The sequence below is a fragment of the Protopterus annectens genome, chromosome 14.part0 (genome assembly GCF_019279795.1).
Source record: "Protopterus annectens isolate FY-2018-M chromosome 14.part0, PAN1.0, whole genome shotgun sequence".
NCBI classification, from domain to species: domain Eukaryota; kingdom Metazoa; phylum Chordata; order Ceratodontiformes; family Protopteridae; genus Protopterus; species Protopterus annectens.
In genome coordinates this window covers 499,213,392-499,234,426 of record NC_056748.1, presented here as the reverse complement: position 1 = coordinate 499,234,426, position 21,035 = coordinate 499,213,392, and the positions used below count along the sequence as shown (strand labels likewise).

At 43.9% G+C, this 21,035-nt stretch overlaps 1 protein-coding gene across 1 annotated transcript in view; it reads left to right on the top strand.

Annotated features, from left to right (window-relative positions):
• The window catches only part of LOC122788690 (vomeronasal type-2 receptor 26-like), a 104,046-nt gene extending 84,493 nt beyond the window's left edge, over window positions 1-19,553 (top strand). Inside the window, exon 5 of the mRNA XM_044055585.1 lies at window positions 18,637-19,553. Within this exon, the coding sequence (XP_043911520.1) occupies window positions 18,637-19,553 (917 nt within the window). The remainder of the gene's footprint in view (window positions 1-18,636) is intronic.
• The last annotated feature ends 1,482 nt before the right edge of the window (window positions 19,554-21,035 follow it).

Sequence of the window (21,035 nt, the reverse complement as noted above, 5' to 3'; positions counted from 1 at the left end):
TCCAAGTATGCCCCAGTGTGTTCAGATTGCTGTCAGTGTGGGTCTATGTCAGACTGGTATTGTAGTCACTGTAGTATGTCATGCCACCTGACAGGGTATGGCATTACTGGGTTCAGAGTGCTCAGTCCCCAGATTGGCTATGTGGTGGCATCCCACACATGTGTTGTACGTTCCTGGCCAGGGGTGAGGGTTGACTGCATACATGTGGCAGCTGTGACATTGCCACATGACTCACATAAACCACAACTGGACCATAGAGGTGATTCACAGGTTACCTTTGCACATGCTACCATAGTAGTGTGATTGCCATGGTGATTACCAACACATAGGGCCAATGGGGAACAACATACTGAAGGTGTGTATGTGTGGGTGTACTGCTACTGATTTCATAGCACTGGCATATATGACTGCACACATGGGTAAATGCCAGGTAAGACGTGCACTGTGTCACAGGCAACGTACATGCGAACAGGACAGACAGTGACGTTCTGTCGTGTAAACTTGACATACGTATAGTACGCTATGCAGATGTCACTAGGAGTCCACAGAAGCACTGTAACTCTGCATTGCAGGTGGAAGCAGTGTTCCAGGGAACCCCAAGCGAACATGCATGCAAACAAAGCTACAGTAAGCAGGGCTGGAAGTAGTCCATTGTACAACAAAGAAGGGGTAACACTCACAGTAGGTAACAGGGCAAATATGTAGGCACTATCAACATGTACCCAGGAATGCACAGCTCAGATGTCCATGGTAGAACTGATATTATGTCATAGTTAATTGTGATTTGTATTACATTGGTACTGCACACATATCAACATGCGCAAACATCCACATTGCATAGTCGTTGTGGGCAACTTGCCACCATTACTGTACATGTCCATCATTGCGTATCACTACTTGCATTAGCTTCCCCCCGTGCTACCCATGTATGTGGCTATCTGTTGACATCCTTACCTCCGGTATGCAGTAATGTGCAGCTGTTACACTTTGGTACGTACTATGGGTGTAGATAACAATTCAGGACAGTCATATGGTTACTGCATCAGGCATGCTGGGATATTCACACAGTCATATCAGCACACTGTACTGTTTATAGTTTCATAGTTTAGTACTAGGCTATCTGCCCTGGGGCATTTGTAAGCCTAGCCATAGTGATGTGGCTTTTGCCACCCCATGAAATGGTACAAAAATGTACAGAATAAATCTAGAATACTGTGCCTCTGTCTAGTAGTGACACAATGAAGGTCCCCTTATATAATAGAATTAGTTTACTGTGCCCCTGTCTAGCAGTGACACAGATGTGACCCCTGGGGTAAACTTTCGAACTCCCATCCACTCATCAAGATTTCTCTTGAAGAGAGTCAGTGAGGGGCTCTGCCTAATACGAACTGGGATCCTGTTCCAAAGCATGGGAAGCCTCTGGGTTATGAATCTATCCCTCCAGCATGTCTTATTCATACTTGTGCCAAGGTTTAAGTCTTTAGCTCTCGTGGTCCTGATGGATTTGGATTTTTTGAGGTGGAGCATGTCCATCAGATCCTGATTGGACATGGCCTTGTACATCAGGCAGAGATCACCTCTGAGCAGGCGGTATGCTACTGAATAGAGCTGAAGTTTCTTTAGTCTGGCGGAATAAGACATATGTTGGAGACCCTTGATCCTTTTGGTGAGGTACTTTTGTGGTCTCTCCAGCTGTTGCAAGTGCCGGGTGAGGTACATACCAAATGGGGCATTGTACTCAATCATGGGTCTGATGAGGGAGGAATATAGGGGTACAATGACATCCTTGGATCTGGATGTGAATCCCTTCATGATGAGGTGTGCAAGGTAGAATGGTTTTCTAACCACTTTGGCAACGTGGATGTCAAATGAGAGGTCGCTGTCTACTTGGGTCCCTAGGTCTCTGATTACTTTTTCCGTACTCACTGGGTTGCTATGTGATAATTTGTGGGTACTTTGTTTTTTCCAAAAGGGATGACTATACATTTTTTGGCATTTAGTTTAAGGCCGTGACTATGGCACCAGTTGTCTGTTTCAGTGAGGCCTTTTTTAGGATGTGTGTGTCTGCTGGTGTATCGACTATGGCGCCTAGTTTGCAGTCATCTGCGAACTTTGTCAGCCTCAGCCCTCCCATGTTTGCTTTAACATCTGAGAAATAAATGCCGAACAAGAGGGGTCCCAGAACAGATCCCTGTGGGACACCACTTGTGACTGGCTTTGAGTCTGACATTGCTCCAGCGATTTTAACTTTATGGGTTCTGTCCTTTAGCCAGTTTGCAACCCATCTAGTGACATAAGGGTTTACTTTTAAGCTGTTTAGCTTATCTATGATGCCTGAGTGGGGTATTGTGTCGAAGGCCTTAGCCAAGTCCAGGTATGCTGTATGGACTGCTTTGCCCTCATCAATGGCTCTAGTGACTGTTTCAAAAAAGTCAACCAGGTTTAAAAGGCAGGATCTGCCCTTTACAAAGCCGAACTGAGTGGGGTCAAGTGTCTGTAGGTCCCCTATGTCTTTGTTTACGAGTTCCATAATGATTCTTTCCATAGCTTTGCAGACCAGGCTAGTTAAGCTTATGGGGCGGTAGTTTCCAGGGTCTGTAGAGGCACCCCCTTGTGGAGTGGGACCACTGTTGCTGTACGCCAGTGTTCAGGTACATATCCCGAAGTAAGGCTAAGGTTAAATAGCATTTTTATGTGTGGGTTTAGCTCCTCTTGGAGTTCACATAACACGCACCCCGGGATACCGTCAGGTCCCATTGATGCTGTGTTTTTTGCTTTGTTTAGGGCGATCTCACTTGGACATCTGAGATGACAGGGAGATTATATTCAGCTGGGATAAGTATTTCTTCTTTTGGGGGTGAAGGAGGCGAGAAATTTGCACTGAACCTGTCAGCCAGAATGTTAGCAATATCTGTGGGTTCGGTGTATTTTTTGTTGTTGTGAACCAACTCTGAGCATATCTGAGGGTTTCCACCCAGGTTTCTAACATAGCTGAAGAAGGCTTTGTGGTTATCTTTAGTGTCCTTAGATTTTTTCTCTCAAAGTTTGCCTTGGATGTTTTTATGAGAGAATGTAGTTTTCTGCTTATGTTGATCAGAGATGTCTTCTCTTCATGGGATTTCGCTCTGATGTGCAGTAGCTTCCTTCTTTTGTTATACAATTTGTTTATGGCTGAGGTCCACCAGACAGGATGCTTACATTTGGTGGAGAGGGACTTGGATTTGTTTGGGATTGCATGATCCATGCATTCTTGGAGATGTCCATAGAAAGCATTTGTGAAGGATTCAGCATTGTGGGATGTGGTATCCACTGGCACAGTGGGCTTAAAGGATACCATCTCAGTCTTAAGAAGAGTGAAGTCTGCTTTTGAGAAGTTTTTCACTGTGGTCTTTTGTGCTGGGGGTGGAGGTGGGATATGTATATCCAGGGTGATTAGTTTGTGGTCAGATCTCACTAGTGAGGGTATACTTCGGTGTGGAGCATTTTGTCCCCATGTTTGTGATGATCAGGTCTAGTATATTATTTCCCTAGTGGGAGAGGTGACTAGTTGTTCCAGTGCATTTGAATTTATGAATTCCAGGAACCTTTGGGCTAGGTATTAGGGCTAGAATAATGTACCCAATCTATGTTTGGGTAGTTGAAGTCTCCCAGTATGATGGCATTTTGTGATACATTCATATCCTCCAATGTCTTCAGGAAGGCTGAGTGGGGTTCTTGAGATTGGGAGGGTGGTCTGTAACATGCTACCAGTTGTATAGCAGTTTTGCCTATGGTTAGTTGCACCTGTATGGTCTCTGATGCTTCATGTGTTGCTACTAACCTGGAGGTGCGGGTGTCCTTTATGAATATGGACACTCCCCCTCCCTTTGTGGTTCGGCCCGGGTTTTGGGGCCGAAAAGCATGATACGAGGTATAGCCTGGTAGTGCTGGGGTGCTCTCAGGAGCCTTGAACCAGGTTTCAGTTACTGCACAGACGTCGATGTTCTCCATGCCAAGGAGTGCATCAAGTACCTGCATCTTGCGTTGAGCAGCATTACCCTTAGTTTTTTTCCATTTTTGTTTTCTAAGGAGGTGGGTTTGTCTTTTGAGCCTTGCCTTAAAAAGGCACTATGGGGGTGGCAAGAGCCTTAGCCAATATCCGGAAGCTCAGTGGTGACAGGTGTAAGCCATCCCTTGCGAAGCAGCGTGGCTTGTCCAACATATCATCTCAGGCAGACAGACATTGGATCCCCTTAGAATGACACCAGTACTCGAGCCAATTGTTAAAGCTGATCATCTTGTCTTTGTATTGTGGTATCATTCTTGGTGAGGGCAAGATGCTGCTCAGGGTCAGGGTCATACCAGCCTGGGCTACATAATCGGAGAGCTCCTCTATGTCTCTTTTCATGTAGTCCAGGGAGGTACATCTCAGGTCATTCACACCAGCATGGACAATGACGGAGTCATATTTGTACTTGCTTTGGAGTGACCTGAGTGCGTGTGTTATGTGGCGGATCCTAGCCCCCCATAGACAGCTCACAGTCACCTTCTTCTTGTTCAGCCTGGTCAGTGGGACATCAGTGTGTCTGACTATGGAGTCACCTATTACTAGTGTATCAGGCAAGGTGTTTGGCCTTAAGGGCTGCAATTGGTCAACACACTGATTTAATGAAGTATGTGTTGCATGTGTTTTGTTTTGAGGTGGTGGATTTTTGGATGTCTGCTTTGGGAGCCTCTGTTGTTTTAGTAAGTTTTTTATTAGAGCCTCTGAGTATGTCTTTGTGTTTTTATGTGTTTGGTTTGCAGTTGTGGTAGGTCTATGTGGGACTGGGATTGTTGTGTGTATGGTTGCCATCTCCTCCTGTCTGGTCATGCCAGCCCTGGGTTGAGAGAGAGTTCAGCCTCCAGTTTGGCTATATAGTTGCATCTCTCACATGTATTTGTGTTTGTTGGGAGGAGGAGAGGGTTGTCTGTGTACATGAGACAATTGTAGCATTGACTCAAGATGCCCAGATTGACCAGCTGAACTGGAGACGATGCCAGTAATCTACCACTCAACATGTTAGAACAGTATAAGGGAGTGGTATACCTTTAAGGGAAGTGGGTATTCACAGGGGTGGTAAGTAGATGTAGTGCTTTACTTAGTACGAGAGTGCTTACTTAGTAGAGAAGTATTGAGAACAAGTGCTAGGCTTATAATACAGTGAGTAGTCTGGTTATACTAAGAGTAGAGCTTCCTTAAGGGAAAATTTGAAGAGCAGACTTGGCGGAGCCAGAAAAAGTTTAACCGGTGCTGCGCTATGCACACGACCGCACAAAGCCGTGCAAACGCAGATTTTAAACAGTGAACTACAAAAGATCTAGAAATGGTCCCAAACAACCAATTACTACAGCTTCTTGTGCTGAGGTCACTTCCCCCAAGGACAGGTAGGCTGCTCAAGGCTCCCCACTCCCACTGGTGAGCAAAGAAACTTCCTTCTATCCAAGTAAGGTAATGGACAACACAGGAACTACACCACAGCCCAGAATACAGAAATGCCTGTAAACTGGTCTAAACTAGTCGAGGAAGGCGGGAAAACAAGGATTATTTTTTTTGTTTTTTTGGTAGAAACACACAGAAAATGCAGAGACAGTGATAAATTAGTTACACAGGCTAGCACACTTTAGTGGGCAACCTCCACAGTTAAATTAAACAAACAAGCAAACTTTCGATCAAATTCAACTAAAATGTAACTTTAAGTGCAGATTTTAAAATAATGCAGCAATCAGTTAAAAAACAGTTCAGGCTAGTTCAAGGTAAGCTACATAAGCTATTTCAAGTGAAAAAAAGCAAAGATACTTAAATCCAGAAGGTAGTTGCTTTTTTAAGTTCCTTGCTGCTAGGACCACTCTGTAAACCCACGTGGAGCTTGTCTGAGCAGTATAGCCAGAAAACAAACGCCCAGAGGTGGATTTTAAACAGTGAATTACAAAAGAGCTAGAAATGGTCGCAAACAACCAATTACTACAGCTTCTTGTGCTGAGGTCACTTCCCCCAAGGACAGGTAGGCTGCTCAAGGCTCCCCACTCCCACTGGTGAGCAAAGAAACTTCCTTCTATCCAAGTAAGGTAATGGACAACACAGGAACTACACCACAGCCCAGAATACAGCAATGCCTGTAAACTGGTCTAAACTAGTCGAGGAAGGCGGGAAAACAAGGATTATTTTTTTGTTTTTTTGGTAGAAACACAGAAAATGCAGAGACAGTGATAAATTAGTTACACAGGCTAGCACACTTTAGTGGGCAGCCTCCACAGTTAAATTAAACAAACAAACAAACTTTCGATCAAATTCGACTAAAATGTAACTTTAAGTGCAGATTTTAAAATAATGCAGCAATCAATTAAAAAACAGTTCAGGCTAGTTCAAGGTAAGCTACTGAAGCTATTTCAAGTGAAAAAAGCAAAGATACTGAAATCCAGAAGGTAGTAGCTTTTTTGAGTTCCCTGCTGCTAGGACCACTCTGTAAACCCACGTGGAGCTTGTCTGAGCAGTCACAATACTACTAATACACTTCTATGTAGTCACCCTGTGCATCAGCAATGTGTTTACCTGTTCCTGCACTGATGTTGGAGATTGCAGTAGGTGGCACAGTTTCATCATATGCACAGGGTGTGAATTAGGTATGCCTGAGTCTGCCACTGATACCACCAATTGACATGTGTGTGTATGTGTGTTGGTGAGGGACAGCAGTACAGGGTGGGGCACTGTTGGTGCAGTGTGTGCATGTATGTGGTAGCCCTAGGTGTTAACATTTCGCATGTGTGTATGCACGCACACATTTCCACCTCATGGCTGCCATATACAGGAGTTTGTGGACAGCCACAGACTGCACCTGGCAGGTCATACAGATCAGTGTCTGTGGGCACGGACACGGTACCTGTGCCTGGCAGGGGTGCTACGGACCGTATCCGGTACTAAGCCAGACTGGGTACTGTCATCAGAAGCGGGAGTGTGTTGACTGGACACAGGTCCCTGTTGGGACTGTCCAGAGCCACGTGCACTTGGTCTCCTGGGGCGTTCCGATGACAGCACAGACCCAGCATTGCTGGGGCTGCTGCTGGCACTATAGGGGTATCCACGGGCCTGTTTTCGTCCACGCCGACTGCCAGCTGCTGCTGTTGCGGGCATACGACCACGTCGACGCCGCAACCTCCCACCATTGCCCTGGCTCATGGACATGTGGTTGTGGAACTGCTGTAATATGTCCCCACAATGTCTGTCTATGACATCGGTGAAATTACAGATAGCATCCACAATGTCACGCATACTGTCAGTCATGGCTGTGCGACATGCTCTCAGCTCCCTCAGACCCTATCTGGTGTACCTTTCCATACGCGACTATGCCTGCATGACAGCCTGAAACATAGCTGAGGTTGACAGACCTCTTTGGGCACGTCTGCCAGAGGCAGTACGCCCACGGATGCTCCCACGAGAACCCATGGGCAACTGTCTTTGTGGTACCATCGCAGGACCCTGCCCATGGCTGCTGTGTGGGGAAGCATGTGCCACAGATACCACATTACCCTGGTCAATGGTCAGGGACAATGGTGACATAGGATGTACTGGCAGGATGACTGTGCGCAATGATGGGGTTGACAGCTGTGTGCTGCCAATTGGCTGACCAATGACGGACCCTGACACACCTTCCTGTGCCATTACAAAGATATCATCATTATCAGTACCTGTGGCACCAGATTCAGGTTCCCTGCTGCAGGACACCAGAGCAGCACCAGAACCTGTGGGAGGAAGACAGGAAACACAGTGCACAGTGTCCACACAATGTTACCAGTGATGCACTTATGCACACATGCACACGTGGACAAATGCACATGTGGACACATGCACACATGCACACATGGACACATGGACACAGGCACACATGGACACGTGTACACGTGGACACATGCACACATGCACATGTGGACACAGGCTCACAGGCACACATGCACACATGGACACAGGCACACATGCACACCCCACAGTATACACACAGAACACTACTGAGTTACACTAGTATTACTAGCACTATCAGGACTATTATAGGTATTGTTAAAACACACTCACCAGCATGGATGGGCTGCCTTGCTGTAACACCGGAGGGACCTGCAGAAATGAGGAGATTAATCTCAGTGGGCACAACTGTGCCATTGATACTGCATATGATACAGTGCAGTAATACACCAGTTGCCTTTCACACGTCAGCTGCTGATATTGCCAATATCACACCTGCACAATTACATACTATGTTGACAGCTACATACCATGGACACACCTTACACATGCATAAACTAACAGTGTACAGAACAGTCAAGTGTACATATGGCATATTACCTGCACACTCCATGTTGTGCTGCTGTGTGGATCCAGCCTCCATCATGATGCAGGTGTATTGCTGTTGCTGTTCCGGGGCTGGATCCACAACACTTAGGAGTAGCCCCTCCAGTCTGGTGAGGGGGGAGGATGTGTGGCCACCCCACCTCCTGTGGCAACCTGTTGCCTGTGGATATCCGACGCACACTGACGGACATTTCTGATTAAATCACTGCAGTGATGTCATACCTGCTCATATGTCCTATTATGCGTGCCAACTTCATTTACCCTACAGACAAGGTCTTGCCACAGTGCAGCCCTCTCCTGCTGATTCTGGCTGGTGCGGGAAAACAGTATGTCATAATCCCGCACCAGGCTCTGGTGTATCTCCTCATCTTCTGCTGCAGAGTAGGTGGGATTACGCTCACGCGCCATGTCCCTGGAAGAGAACACAAACAGGATATCAGCAGACTATGTCAGCAATATATGGCACACATACTATACATGATACTCAACTGTAGTGATATACTACTACTCCCATATGTAGCATGTGTGTGTGTCTCTTGGTGGATACACAAGTACATGGCCAGATATCAGTGCTCAGCCAACACCTGTGCAACAATACCTGCCACATTCCATACAACATAGTAGCATGCCCCATCGGTCAGCACACTGCAACGGGTCCAATGCACAACCTCACTCTGGGGGTTCATACCAAGGTATTGTATGTGGAACGCCATCCACTAGTGTGATCTGGACACAAGTTACTCGGCCTGGATATACATATCCCACCACCACCACCAACACAGTAGACTACTTTGATATGTATGTGATTAGACAGTTATTCACTTGTTAGGACTGAGATGGTATCCATGCAGCCCACTGGGCCAGTGGAAGCCACAACCCACACTGCTGACCCCTTTGCGAATACTTCCCACGGACATCCCAAAGATTGCATGGAACATGCACACATTTCTAACCCAGACCCTATGCACAAAGGTTAGGCATCCTGTCCGGTGGACCCCAGCCAAAGGCAGATTGTATAACGATAGAAGGAGGCTACTGCAGGACAGAGCAGATTCACATTAAGGGAAGGCATCTGTTGCAGCACTGGTAATAAGCTACGGTCTCTCATAACAACATCCACGGCCTACTCTGGGATGGAAATGGCCACGAACACTATAGATAACCACAAGGCCCTCTTCAGTAATGTTACACATATGGACCAAATGCCTCAGATATGCTCTGAGTTAATACACACCTACTTAACATTCACCAAACACACAGATATTGGCAACATTCTTGCAGACAGGTTCGATGCACGTATCCCCCCTCCTTCTCCCCCACACTTAGAAATACTTATCACAGCTGAATGTAACCTCCCTATCATCTCACATGTCCAGGTGAGGGCCGCCCTCAGCAAAGCAGAACACACAGCATCAATGTGACCTGATGGTATCCCAGGATGTGTGCTACGTGAACTCCAAGAGGACATACAACCCCATATAAGACTGATATTTAACCTTGGCCGTACTACAGGATATGTACCTGAACACTGGCATACAGCAACAGTGGTCCCACTCCACTAAGGAGGCACCTCTACTGACCCTGGGAACTACCGCACCATAAGCTTAACCAGCCTGGTCTGCAAAGCTATGGAATGATTCAGTATGGGACGCATATACAGCGATATTGGGTACCTGCAGACACTTGTTCCCAGCCAGTTTGCCTTTGTGATGGGCTGATCCTGCCTTTTGAACCTGGTTGACCTTTCAAAACAGTCACTACAGCCATTGATGAGGGCAACGCAATCCATACAGCCTACCTGGACTTGCCTAAGGCCTTCAACACAGTACTCCACTCAGGCATCATAGACAAGCTCATTAGCTTACATGTTACTACATATGTCACATGATGGGTTGCACACTGGTTGACATACAGAATCCATAATATCGATATTGTAGGAGCCATGTCAGACTCAATGCCAGTCACATGTGGTATCCCACAGGCCTCTGTCCTAGGACCCCTCTTGTTTGGCATTTATTTCTCAAATGTAAAAGCAAACATGTGCGGGTTGTGGATGACAAAGTTCCCAGATGACTGCTAACTAAGCGCTATAGTCGTTACACCAGCTGACACACACATCCTACAGACAGGCCTCACTGCAATGGAAAACTGCTGCCAGGATCATGGCCTAACACTGAATGACATGTAATGTATAGTCATCCCCTTTTGGTGGAAGTACGTACACACAACATATCACATGGACATACCTATAGATACAGACCTATGACACATATGGAGGGTTTACAGTATGCAGACTATTAACCTGTTACTTTACATTACCTGTGTTTGTCGCAGCTGGTTGTGTTACCGCTACTACTGCTGGCACGGCTTGGTACTGTTACTGCTGACAGCTTCAACTCAGTTTGTGTACCGTGTGTTGTTGTTCGTGTTATTTTTTTTTTTTCTCTCTCTGCCTCCAGACAGTGCAATGAACGTATTGCATGTGTGGAGTGTGAGTACAGGATGCTTTTGTAGGTATCTGCATATGTCCATGTGATAGCCTCTGCACCAATTGTAAGCCAGCATTTGCTAATTGCATGCAGCCAGTTGTGTACTGATTGCAGGTCTCACTGTGATTTCAGGACAGTGCTATAAAAAGGTATGTGAGATAGGCGTTGCCCTTTCATATTGTAAGGGCGGGGACCATGCTGGTATGCTGTGGACACTGTTCTGTGAGTGTAAAGGTTAGTATCTCTTTCATGATTCAGGCTGTGTTGTAGATTCACATTTCTCCATTCCTCTCTCCTGTTTCCTGTAGTAAGTGTGTATGCACACTGACACCTACAACTATATATATATATATATATATATATATATATATATATATATGTAAATATACATACATTTATATATGTACATTAACTGACATTATTACCTACTAGCTACCAACTAGCATGGCTGTTTCTGTTCACACACTACTATTATGGAAATCCACTAGTTCTGACAGTAAGTATGAATGACATGCTTTGTGTACTACATATCCTACATTCCCTTTACATTCATTCCTACTATTACATGATATATTTATTTTAGCACAATGTTCTTGTATAAGAGTCATGGCTTAGTGGTAGGTCATGCAGACTACTGTTTCTAAGGTCCTAGGTTCGGGACTGACAGTGGGATTTTATTTTGCTTTTGAACTGACTACAGGACCTGTCAATCAGAGTGACTAAGGCACTTTTAAGCAGTTGTAACCGGGTTAGCGCTGGTTTTCGCGGAGCTCCCGCATGCGCACTGGCGTTCAGCTCCACGCACACCCGCTTACAACCGCTTAACAGTGCTTACTCTGGCGCACACCCACGCTATTTTCTTTGAAAGAAATGAAAATGGGGAGACAGGAAAGTGGTGAAAAGGGGTCACAGAGGGTAAGACAGTAGGGAAACAAGCTTGGGTTTTGCAGGAGGGATGTAGGTAAGGCCCATAGCTGCCCATTTCTTCATCAGCAACAGCTGTGCATATGTATGTAATTTGGTGTGACATTTGAAACCTTCCACCCCTGAGAGAGGTGTCAGGACAACAATAATACTTGTACACCCAATTGTAATTGATAGTTTCCATGTCCAGCAGACGTGTGCGGAATGGGCAGCTATGTATGGGGCATAATTTTTTTGTGGGTACAGAGTGCCCTTTTTTTTTTTTTTGGTCAGGTGAGAGTGGTATGTCAGGTGAAGGAAGTCGGGAATAGCTGGGGGAGGTAGGTTGGGTAGGTCAACAGACAAGACAAATAAGACACATACAGGGGCGGTGTATGACACGTGTGGGGGGGGTTACACAATTGACGGGAACGGATGTTTGGATATCCAGAGCCCATGAGCCCACAGATGGCAACAGTGGAACTGATATCCCCACCCATGGGCAGTTGCCACTGTTCCTTCACTGCCCAGGATGGGGCTGTGCTGGGGGCTGTGTAGGCCGGGCAACAGGCATGCCCATAAGTTGTGCCACCTGTGCCTCAAGCTGGCGTAGGGGCCCAAGAACAGAGTCCCGAATCTCCCTACACACCACAGTCCGGACGCTACGGAGGGTGAGTGGTGGTTCTCCTCCGGCCACACTTGCAGAGGGGGGAGGGGCCCCATCCCCTGCAGTGCTTCCACCCGCAGGTGGCACAGGGCCACTGGAGGAGGGTCCAGACTGGGCACTAGTGCCAGGTGCACTCGCCAGCTGAGGTGGGAGAGGTGGGTCCGCTGGAACCCGCCTTCCCTGTCGTCCTATGTTTTGCATTATGTCATGACAGTTTGGGCTAGTAACATACAATACCATTCGCAATTAGTTGTAACAGCATGCATTAGTATTCCCATTAACCAAACACCCAGATATTCACACTATTGAACAGCGAGCATAACACATGCATAATTTGAACAGCAATACACAGTCCAACAACATGCAGGGTTGATTGATGGCAACAGGCCATCAGGTTTAGATGTATGAACAGGGCAGATGCATCAACGTACATGCAAATATTTATGACCCAACAGGACAAATGTCCAGGGGTGTTAATTGTGATTGCACATACCATTTTCACGTGGAATGGGTTATATGTGGTTATAGGGTGGGGTGAAGAAAATAATATTAACACCTTCCAAATACATATGCTGTACATTTCTAATAGCTGCAGATATATACACACTACTGTTCTAACTACAGTTTCCTATATCATAACTACTTCAATTTGGTGATAGGACTGTTACTGCTACATCAATATACATTTTATTGTTCTTCATACACGTTCATATCTGGCTTTGTTCAGCTACATCATCCTGCTACATTTGCTTTATATAGCTATAGACAACTGTGGATGTTTGGTATTTCAGACAATCATACTATCTGCATATTGCAGACTGAGAGCAACATATCCAGATTTTGGGATACACATTCCAGCTGCAGCAACACTTTGAACACATTTCGCAGTTTGGTTCTACTTGTCACATTCATTTCAGTCTGTACTGCCTGCAGTATACTTTATTCAGGGGGTTATTACTTCTTTATTGGTGGATTCATAACTCTTTCTCACACTCTCTCACTTGTTTTCATTTTACTATTCAGGATGGTACTTACTTCTAGGCTTTATTAACATGTTTTATCTGTAGTTATTACAATCCTTTCTAGCAGTCTCACTTCTGTCATGTTTAAGTATTTCAACAGGGATATATTTCACACATGTGATTTGCTCATCTTCTGCAGCTGTACTTTTCAGCCTGCTGCAGGTTGTGTACTATTATATTACAGGTGGGGCATCTTTATTTCAGACTTTATTTCAGACATTTTCATTTTTCTGTTTAGATTACAGACTGCAACACACTTTTGTAATCAAGCAATACTTGCAAACACTCTTAGACTGTTACTTGCACATTTTATTACTTAGTGACTACACTGCACTCTTTTGCTAACTGTCATACTTTTATATTTCTTTACAGTTACTGGGAGTGGATTACTGACCTGCCTGGTGGCGCAACTGCACCAGCCTATCGCTATAGGCTCTGTGGTTTGCAGAACGGACACCTGCAGCTGTAATATAAATGAAGTAATATTGGAATACACATCTCCATAATATCAGCTAGTTTAATTTCTTACATACATAATTAAATGTAACTTACTCAGTAGTGGGACGTTGGGCATTTGCCGGGCCTCCTGGATCCAAAGGTTCAATTGGTCCTGCTTCCGTCTCTTCAGGTACGCATGGTGGTGATGGACCTGCTCACCAGTCCTTGGAATCTCTGTGGCACTGGTGAGATCATGAGCCAACCGGTCCCACGCCTCAGCCCTATATGCTTCCCACAGGACCTGGCCCTGCATGAGTTGGACCTCATGATTGTGGACTAGGAGCCAGACCATGTATCTGGACTCCTCAACACCCCACCTCTGTGCTCGAAAGCAACTACCCTCACCTACTCCTGACATTCTCGCTGCAAGTTAGTTCTACAATCGTTTATGCTGTGTATTCCCGCCTATGGGGCTTATATATGCCGTTTTTCCCGCACATATCTATGATTGGCCATTTTGGAATTGTATCAGCTTCACAAAACCTGCTTTGTCATGCTCCACTTTGTATTCATTCCTATATATTTGCTATTACTGCATTTCTAGGTAGTGCTGTCATGGCTTAGTGGTTCAGTACCTTGACTATGGTGCATAGTATCCTGGGTTCGAACCTGGCCACTGCTTTTTATTTTTTATGACTGTCTAGACAGGCTAGGGGGTGTGTCTGTGTAAAGGCAGTTTTGATACAGCTTGCTCAATGTTGCCCGTCGGTTAGCTTGTTGGCGCGGTACGCTGGTTTATGCTTCATTTGGCTGTTAGCACGCATATTACGCTCAGCTCAGCTAGGGGCACACAGTTTCAGCATGTTAAACCACTGCTCACCTACGGGCACTCATTTTACACCTGTTAAACCACTGCTTACCTACGGGCGGATGCACTCACCTTGTTAAACTGTAGCTCAGCTATAGGCACATCTCGCATTTTTTATTGTTTTGTTATCTCACATTTCTTCAAAATAAATGGACTATTTCATTACATTTTACATAAAATATAATTTTATATGTGTACATATTTGTCAGGGACTTGTTTCGTGCTTATTTTACTAAAAATAAAAATTGATGATATGGGGGCTCGAACCATGACTGCCTGCTCTTCAGCCGACGTCTCTACTGCTACGCTATTGCTTCTTGGCTTACTTTGCATATTTAGTTCTTATATGCTTTTCCACTGACTGCTAACTGTGGCTAAGCTACAGGCACGCCCAGCAAAGCGAGCACTCACGGGCAAACATCTTTACGATTTAAAAAAATATATAACATGTTCATTTATATATTTTATGTTCATAGTCTGTGGGCATGTGTTGTGTTGTGTTTATTCACATTTCCATGGCCTCTGTCGTGGGTGTTTACTTTGGGCACTTTTACTCTTCTGGGGGCGTGTCCGCTTGCAGGGCTCGGCCTACGGACATGCCCCCTACTGTCTTCCACGGACCGTGTTAGCCTTAGGTGTGATTCAGCATGCCCTCATGCATATGCATGACATGCTGACATCACACCGTTTAACTGCAGCCTCCGTGTAAGCCATGTATCTCTTACACTGAGGCTTCGTGAATCCTGCTCAGTATATAAATGCAGTTTTAAAGTAGGCAGCAGGCAATAAAAAGTGCAGTAAAAAGTATAAATAAGGTAAAAAACAGACAACTTTTGTTTTAGGGGAAGCTCTGAAGCCTCTACTTATCTGGTGTCTTAGCTCAGAGTTGTGGCTGGTAACCCACCTCAGTTCAGTTCAGGACAAACAAGCAGAAGCTTGCTCAAATGCAGGGCTTAAAAAACAGAAGCTAAAAACTTGAAAAAAAAACTTTAAAAAGGTTCAGAATGACTAATGAGGATGCTTACTTCAGGCCCTAGACCAAGCACCTTTCTCCAGACAGGTTCCAATCAGCACACTCCTCTCACTAGAGTGCAGAAAGGCCCTTTCCAATCCAAGATGGCCTGGAAAATGTGCTCAGAACAAGCAGTCACTAGAAATAGACCCAAATGCAGCAAACCTGTATCTGGACTATGTTACAGTTACTAGCTATCCTTGTTTTGATGGGAAACACTAGAGAAAGTTTAACACAGCGTAAAAATAGCAGTGAGACACTAAAAACATTTAAAACAACAGAAAATCAGCAAGGAGACTATAAAGAATGTTTTAAACAGCTAACAAATGAACTATTTTAACACTGCTTGGTGGGAAAACCAGAACAGATAGCTTTGCAACGGTTAAAAGTACCAGCAAATACTTAACAAATAGTGAAATAATAAAAAGAGTTTTGTAAACAGTGAAAAAGTGAAAACAGCTGTAAAATACAATTTAACAGGCACAGTAAACAGTGTAGTTTTGTACACAGTATATAAATACAGTATTAAAGTAGGTGGCAGGCAAACCTGCAGTAAATAGTATACATAAGCAAAAATACAGGCAACTTATGTTTTTTTGGGAAACTCAGAAGCCTCTAGTCATCTGGTATCTCAGATCAAAATTGTGGCTGGTAGCCCACCTCAGTTCAGCTTGGTACAAACCTCATTCCTTTCCCAGGGCCACTGGATGGACATCTCTGCATAAATATTTCCAGGTGGGTTGCATCTCTCTAGAAGAGAAGACCTCATGGTTATGGCCCATGAAATCCCTTTGTGACTGGGAAAGAAGGAGAGAAGCTGGGGATGCCATGCTGTGGTCAAGATGTTTTTTTTTTCTTGATATGCCCTGCCCCCTGTATTCTGATATTGTTTAGTTTTAGGGGTCACTACCTGCAATTATGCATGGTCTAAGTGCATCCTTACCTCTGCCATAGGAGGGGATGCAAGCTCAAACATTCTCATATGCCTGAACTTGGGAATTTGATATGCATTTTCACCAGGCTGCAAAAAATGTCCCACCCTACCAACACGTCACCCCTACCCCTATCCGTGTCCCAAAGAGGCAGGCACATCCTTGTCATTTCACTGTCCTTCCTGCTCTCTCAGTCAGGTGATGAGCTGCTAGTAGTACTCTGGTCACCTAGTTTGTAGTTAGGGCTTTACCACTTTATGGCAGAAGGGCTGACTGGACTAATTATTTATATATTGAGATGTTTAGAAGAAACCTGATTGGCAGTCTCAGAACAGAGCTCCACTTTGTACATGACAGGCATATTTCTAGTACATCAGGTGCTCATTTTTAGTGGCTTTTAATGAATAACATCGTGTTCTTTGATTTAAAATTTTCTTGTAAAACAGAGGAAACAAAAAATGCATGTTATGTCAATCAGGATGGGCCACCTATTTTTGTAATTCACTGTGATCAAAACAAAGGGTCTGATGATGTGACAAAGTGAATGGACAAAACTGCTCATCCAGTAATAATTTGATGAATTTTTGGTACCATTCCAACGTGTTTTAGTTTCTTTGCTTCATTAGCCAATAGGTATTATCCCTAGTGGTTGTTTTAAGGATTTTGTTTTAGGTTTTATATCTACAGTTAAAATTACATTATGAATAAATAATGCTGTTGCTCAAAGCTTAGTGTATTGATTTGCCCGTCTTTAGAGAGCAGTCCTTGTGAGCCAGAAAAAATCCCACCTCTTGCATAAATTATCTACTGCAAACTGGTCAATTTACTCAATCAGATGAAAATGCAATTTAGAGATAGCTATGGTCGCAATGAGGAAGACCTTATTACCCACTAATCAGTATGTCTCTGAATTGAATTTTTTACTGCTAGTGGTGTCAGACCTGTGATGTTGGTAGTGTTTACACTGGTTGCTCAAGCATTGCATTGGCACAGGCATCACCCTTACACTCACATACACACATTCAAGCATTCATGCACAAACACACACACACACACACACACACACACACACACACACATCCAGTCGTCATTAAATAACCCCCCCAGTCAACTCAAGCATTCACACACATGCGTATGCTCAATTATCTGTTCAACCTCACTACTAATATTATCCAGGTAAAGACACACACACATTCATCTGACTTCATTCATACCCTTATAGATGTGCACACACACTCACTTACACTTAAACACACACACACACACACACACACACACACACACACACACACACACACACATCTGACTTCATTCATGCTCCTTCCATATACATATACACCTTACAAACTACCCCCCACCCCCACACCTCCGCTGAGCTTCACTGAACTTACCTGCAGTGTGACTGCTTTTATTAGTATCAATGGGTAACTGCTGTCTTCTGATGGTGTTAAATTTTTCCTCCCTCAGTTGAAATTTATGCAGCTGAGTGAATCTCTGAATCATTTGAAAACATAAATTGGGAACTGCAGTCATTTCTGGGGAAAGCACTTGGCTTAATACCATTATCCAACCCCCGAATTGCCTCGTTAAACTACAGCTTGTCCAGTAGGGTCATCGTCTCCACTGATGCTCCTTCTAGCGGGAAATGTCAGTGGTAGGGTAATCTAAGAATCAGAAAGGGTTACCGTGAGTTGAAAGATGCTGGTGTTAAGGCTTCTTGCTTGCAATAATCCTTTCTGAATCCTAAGGAACAGTCACCAACACTGGTTGTTATTAATAGAAAGTATAGCTGCATTTTTGTTGAAATTGTCTAATACAAGCAAACACTGAGAATAGTAAACACTAATGCATCATCTTTAGCAAACACAGCAAAATAGTATGTATTATATTGAAAGGTTGTCATTGCTTAATCAACTCATATACTTTCTAAATTATTATTATTTTAGATGCAGTTGACTGCCTTAAGTGCCCAGAAGATAAATGGCCAAATGAAAGACATACTAAGTGTATCCCAAAAGCCATTGAATTTCTGGCCTATGAAGACCCTTTGGGAGTCACATTGGTTGCCATTTCAGGTTTCTTCAGCTTCACCACAGTTTTGGTTATGTACATTTTTATCAAATACAGAGAAACTCCAATTGTCAAAGCCAACAACCGTGATCTCAGCTACCTTCTTCTAGTATCTCTTATGCTCTGCTTCCTCTGTACTCTGATGTTTATTGGTAAGCCAGAGAATGTGACATGTATGCTTCGACAGACTGTTTTTGGGACAATATTTTCCATGAGTGTTTCTTCTGTTTTGGCAAAAACCATCACTGTTGTCATTGCATTTAAAGCAACAAACCCAAACAGTAATTTGCGGCACTGGGTATGCTCTAAGACACCATACCTCATTATTTTTTTTGGCACTTTTTGTCAGATTATTTTATGTATGATTTGGTTAGCCATTTTGCCTCCATTTCCAGAATTACATATACAAGTTATGAACCCAAAGGTCATATTTGAATGCAATGAAGGCCAGGGGGTATTTTTCTATTGTATGCTGGGATATATGGGATTGCTTGCCAGTGTATCCTTCATAGTTGCTTTTGTAGCAAGACAGTTACCTGATAGCTTCAATGAAGCCAAACACATCACCTTCAGCATGCTAGTCTTTGTCAGTGTCTGGCTGTCTTTTATCCCAGCATACCTGAGTACACAGGGGAAGTATATGGTTGCCGTGGAGATATTTGCCATTCTATCTTCTAGTGCTGGTTTACTCAGCTGTATATTTTGTTACAAATGTTACATTATTTTGTTAAGGCCTAGTCAGAATGACAAAAAGCATTTAATGGGCAAACTAACATTTAGTAATAATACATAAATTGAGTAATACAACCTCTTCGTTTCAGCTTAAAAAGAATTGCACTGGAAATATATTTGATGATCTGTTCATGAACACTAAGGAAGGCTGCACTGAAAGCAAACTGTATCTGTCAGCAGGATTCTATGGGATATGAAATGAATTTAATATTATGTAAAATGTCAGCAGCATTACTGTACAGCATGAAGCAATTTAATATTGTATGAGACAAGCCAGACATTTAGAAGATAGGCCCTTGGCCTCAAAGCAGATCTGAAGCAAAAGTGCCATGCTAGTTGGTACTAGCCATTACAACCTATTCTAGCAGCAATTCCTTTGCCAAAATATTACAGCTTGTGATTGCTGTTCACCATTAGGTTTGCACATTTTGCAAAATTATTTTTTTATTTAACATTTGTTTACTGGGAAAGTCCACTTGGAATGAAGCCAATTTTCAGCAGAGGCCTGGGGAGAAACTCTCCAGATACATGTCTTTGTAATGTGGGAGGAAACCAGAGTACCTGGAGAAAACCCACTCGAACACAGGGAGGACATGCAGACTCCGCACAGAAGGTACTCCAGCCGAGAATCGAACTGGAGAACCTCTTGCTGTGAGGCGACAACGCTACTGCTGCACCACTGCACCGCATATAAAATAACATTTAAGATGAGTAGCAAATTAACTCTGATCCTCAGGTCATATATTAAAATACTATTCTCAACAGATAGCAATTGTGCATCCCTTTTCCATCTGAGTATTATTCCTGGTAGAAAGGGATCTGCATCCTTATCCACTAGTACTAAATACGTTTCTAAACTGGTTGCCAAGTAGTTCTTCATATTCTCCATTCTAATATGAGGTTGTTAAGGTTAATTCCTCTGTCTGGGTCTCCTGGACTTTGCTAACTACAAAGAATGTCCTGCTACCACTCTCCACAATTTATCCTTAGATCATGAGATGCCCAACCTAACACTGTCCGTCACAATCAGCTCCTGATCCACACATCAGTCTAACAATGAAGACTGGTGCAAAGGGAAAGGCTAGTCACAAAGGTGTGGGTACTTTTAAATAGCAAAATTAGTGGATTTGGAAACATTTTTGAGCAATCTATTGAATATGCACCCTTAAATCAATTTAGAAACCTGATGGAATGTGGAGTTTTTGTCCTCTAAGAATGGTATAAGGAGTAACATGCTAGGGTACAAACTGGCTTGTTATTAGTGTAAGCCATTTTTGTGATGCTTTAGATTGTTTAATGGATACTATGTTATTCAAGTCCCCGTTGTTCCATATAGTAAATGAGCAGAGTAGCGTGCAGATTGGAATAGCTTTACATGAGCCACCAGCTGCTTGTAGCATCACGTGTGGAGAAAACATATTATTCCTCTAGGGCTTTGCAAAGGTAGATTTCTTAATGTAAACTTATCTTTTTTGAAATGGTTGAACAAGAAAGTTTAGACTTTGGCAAATGATGAGATTAGTTATTGATGAAGGAGAAGCTG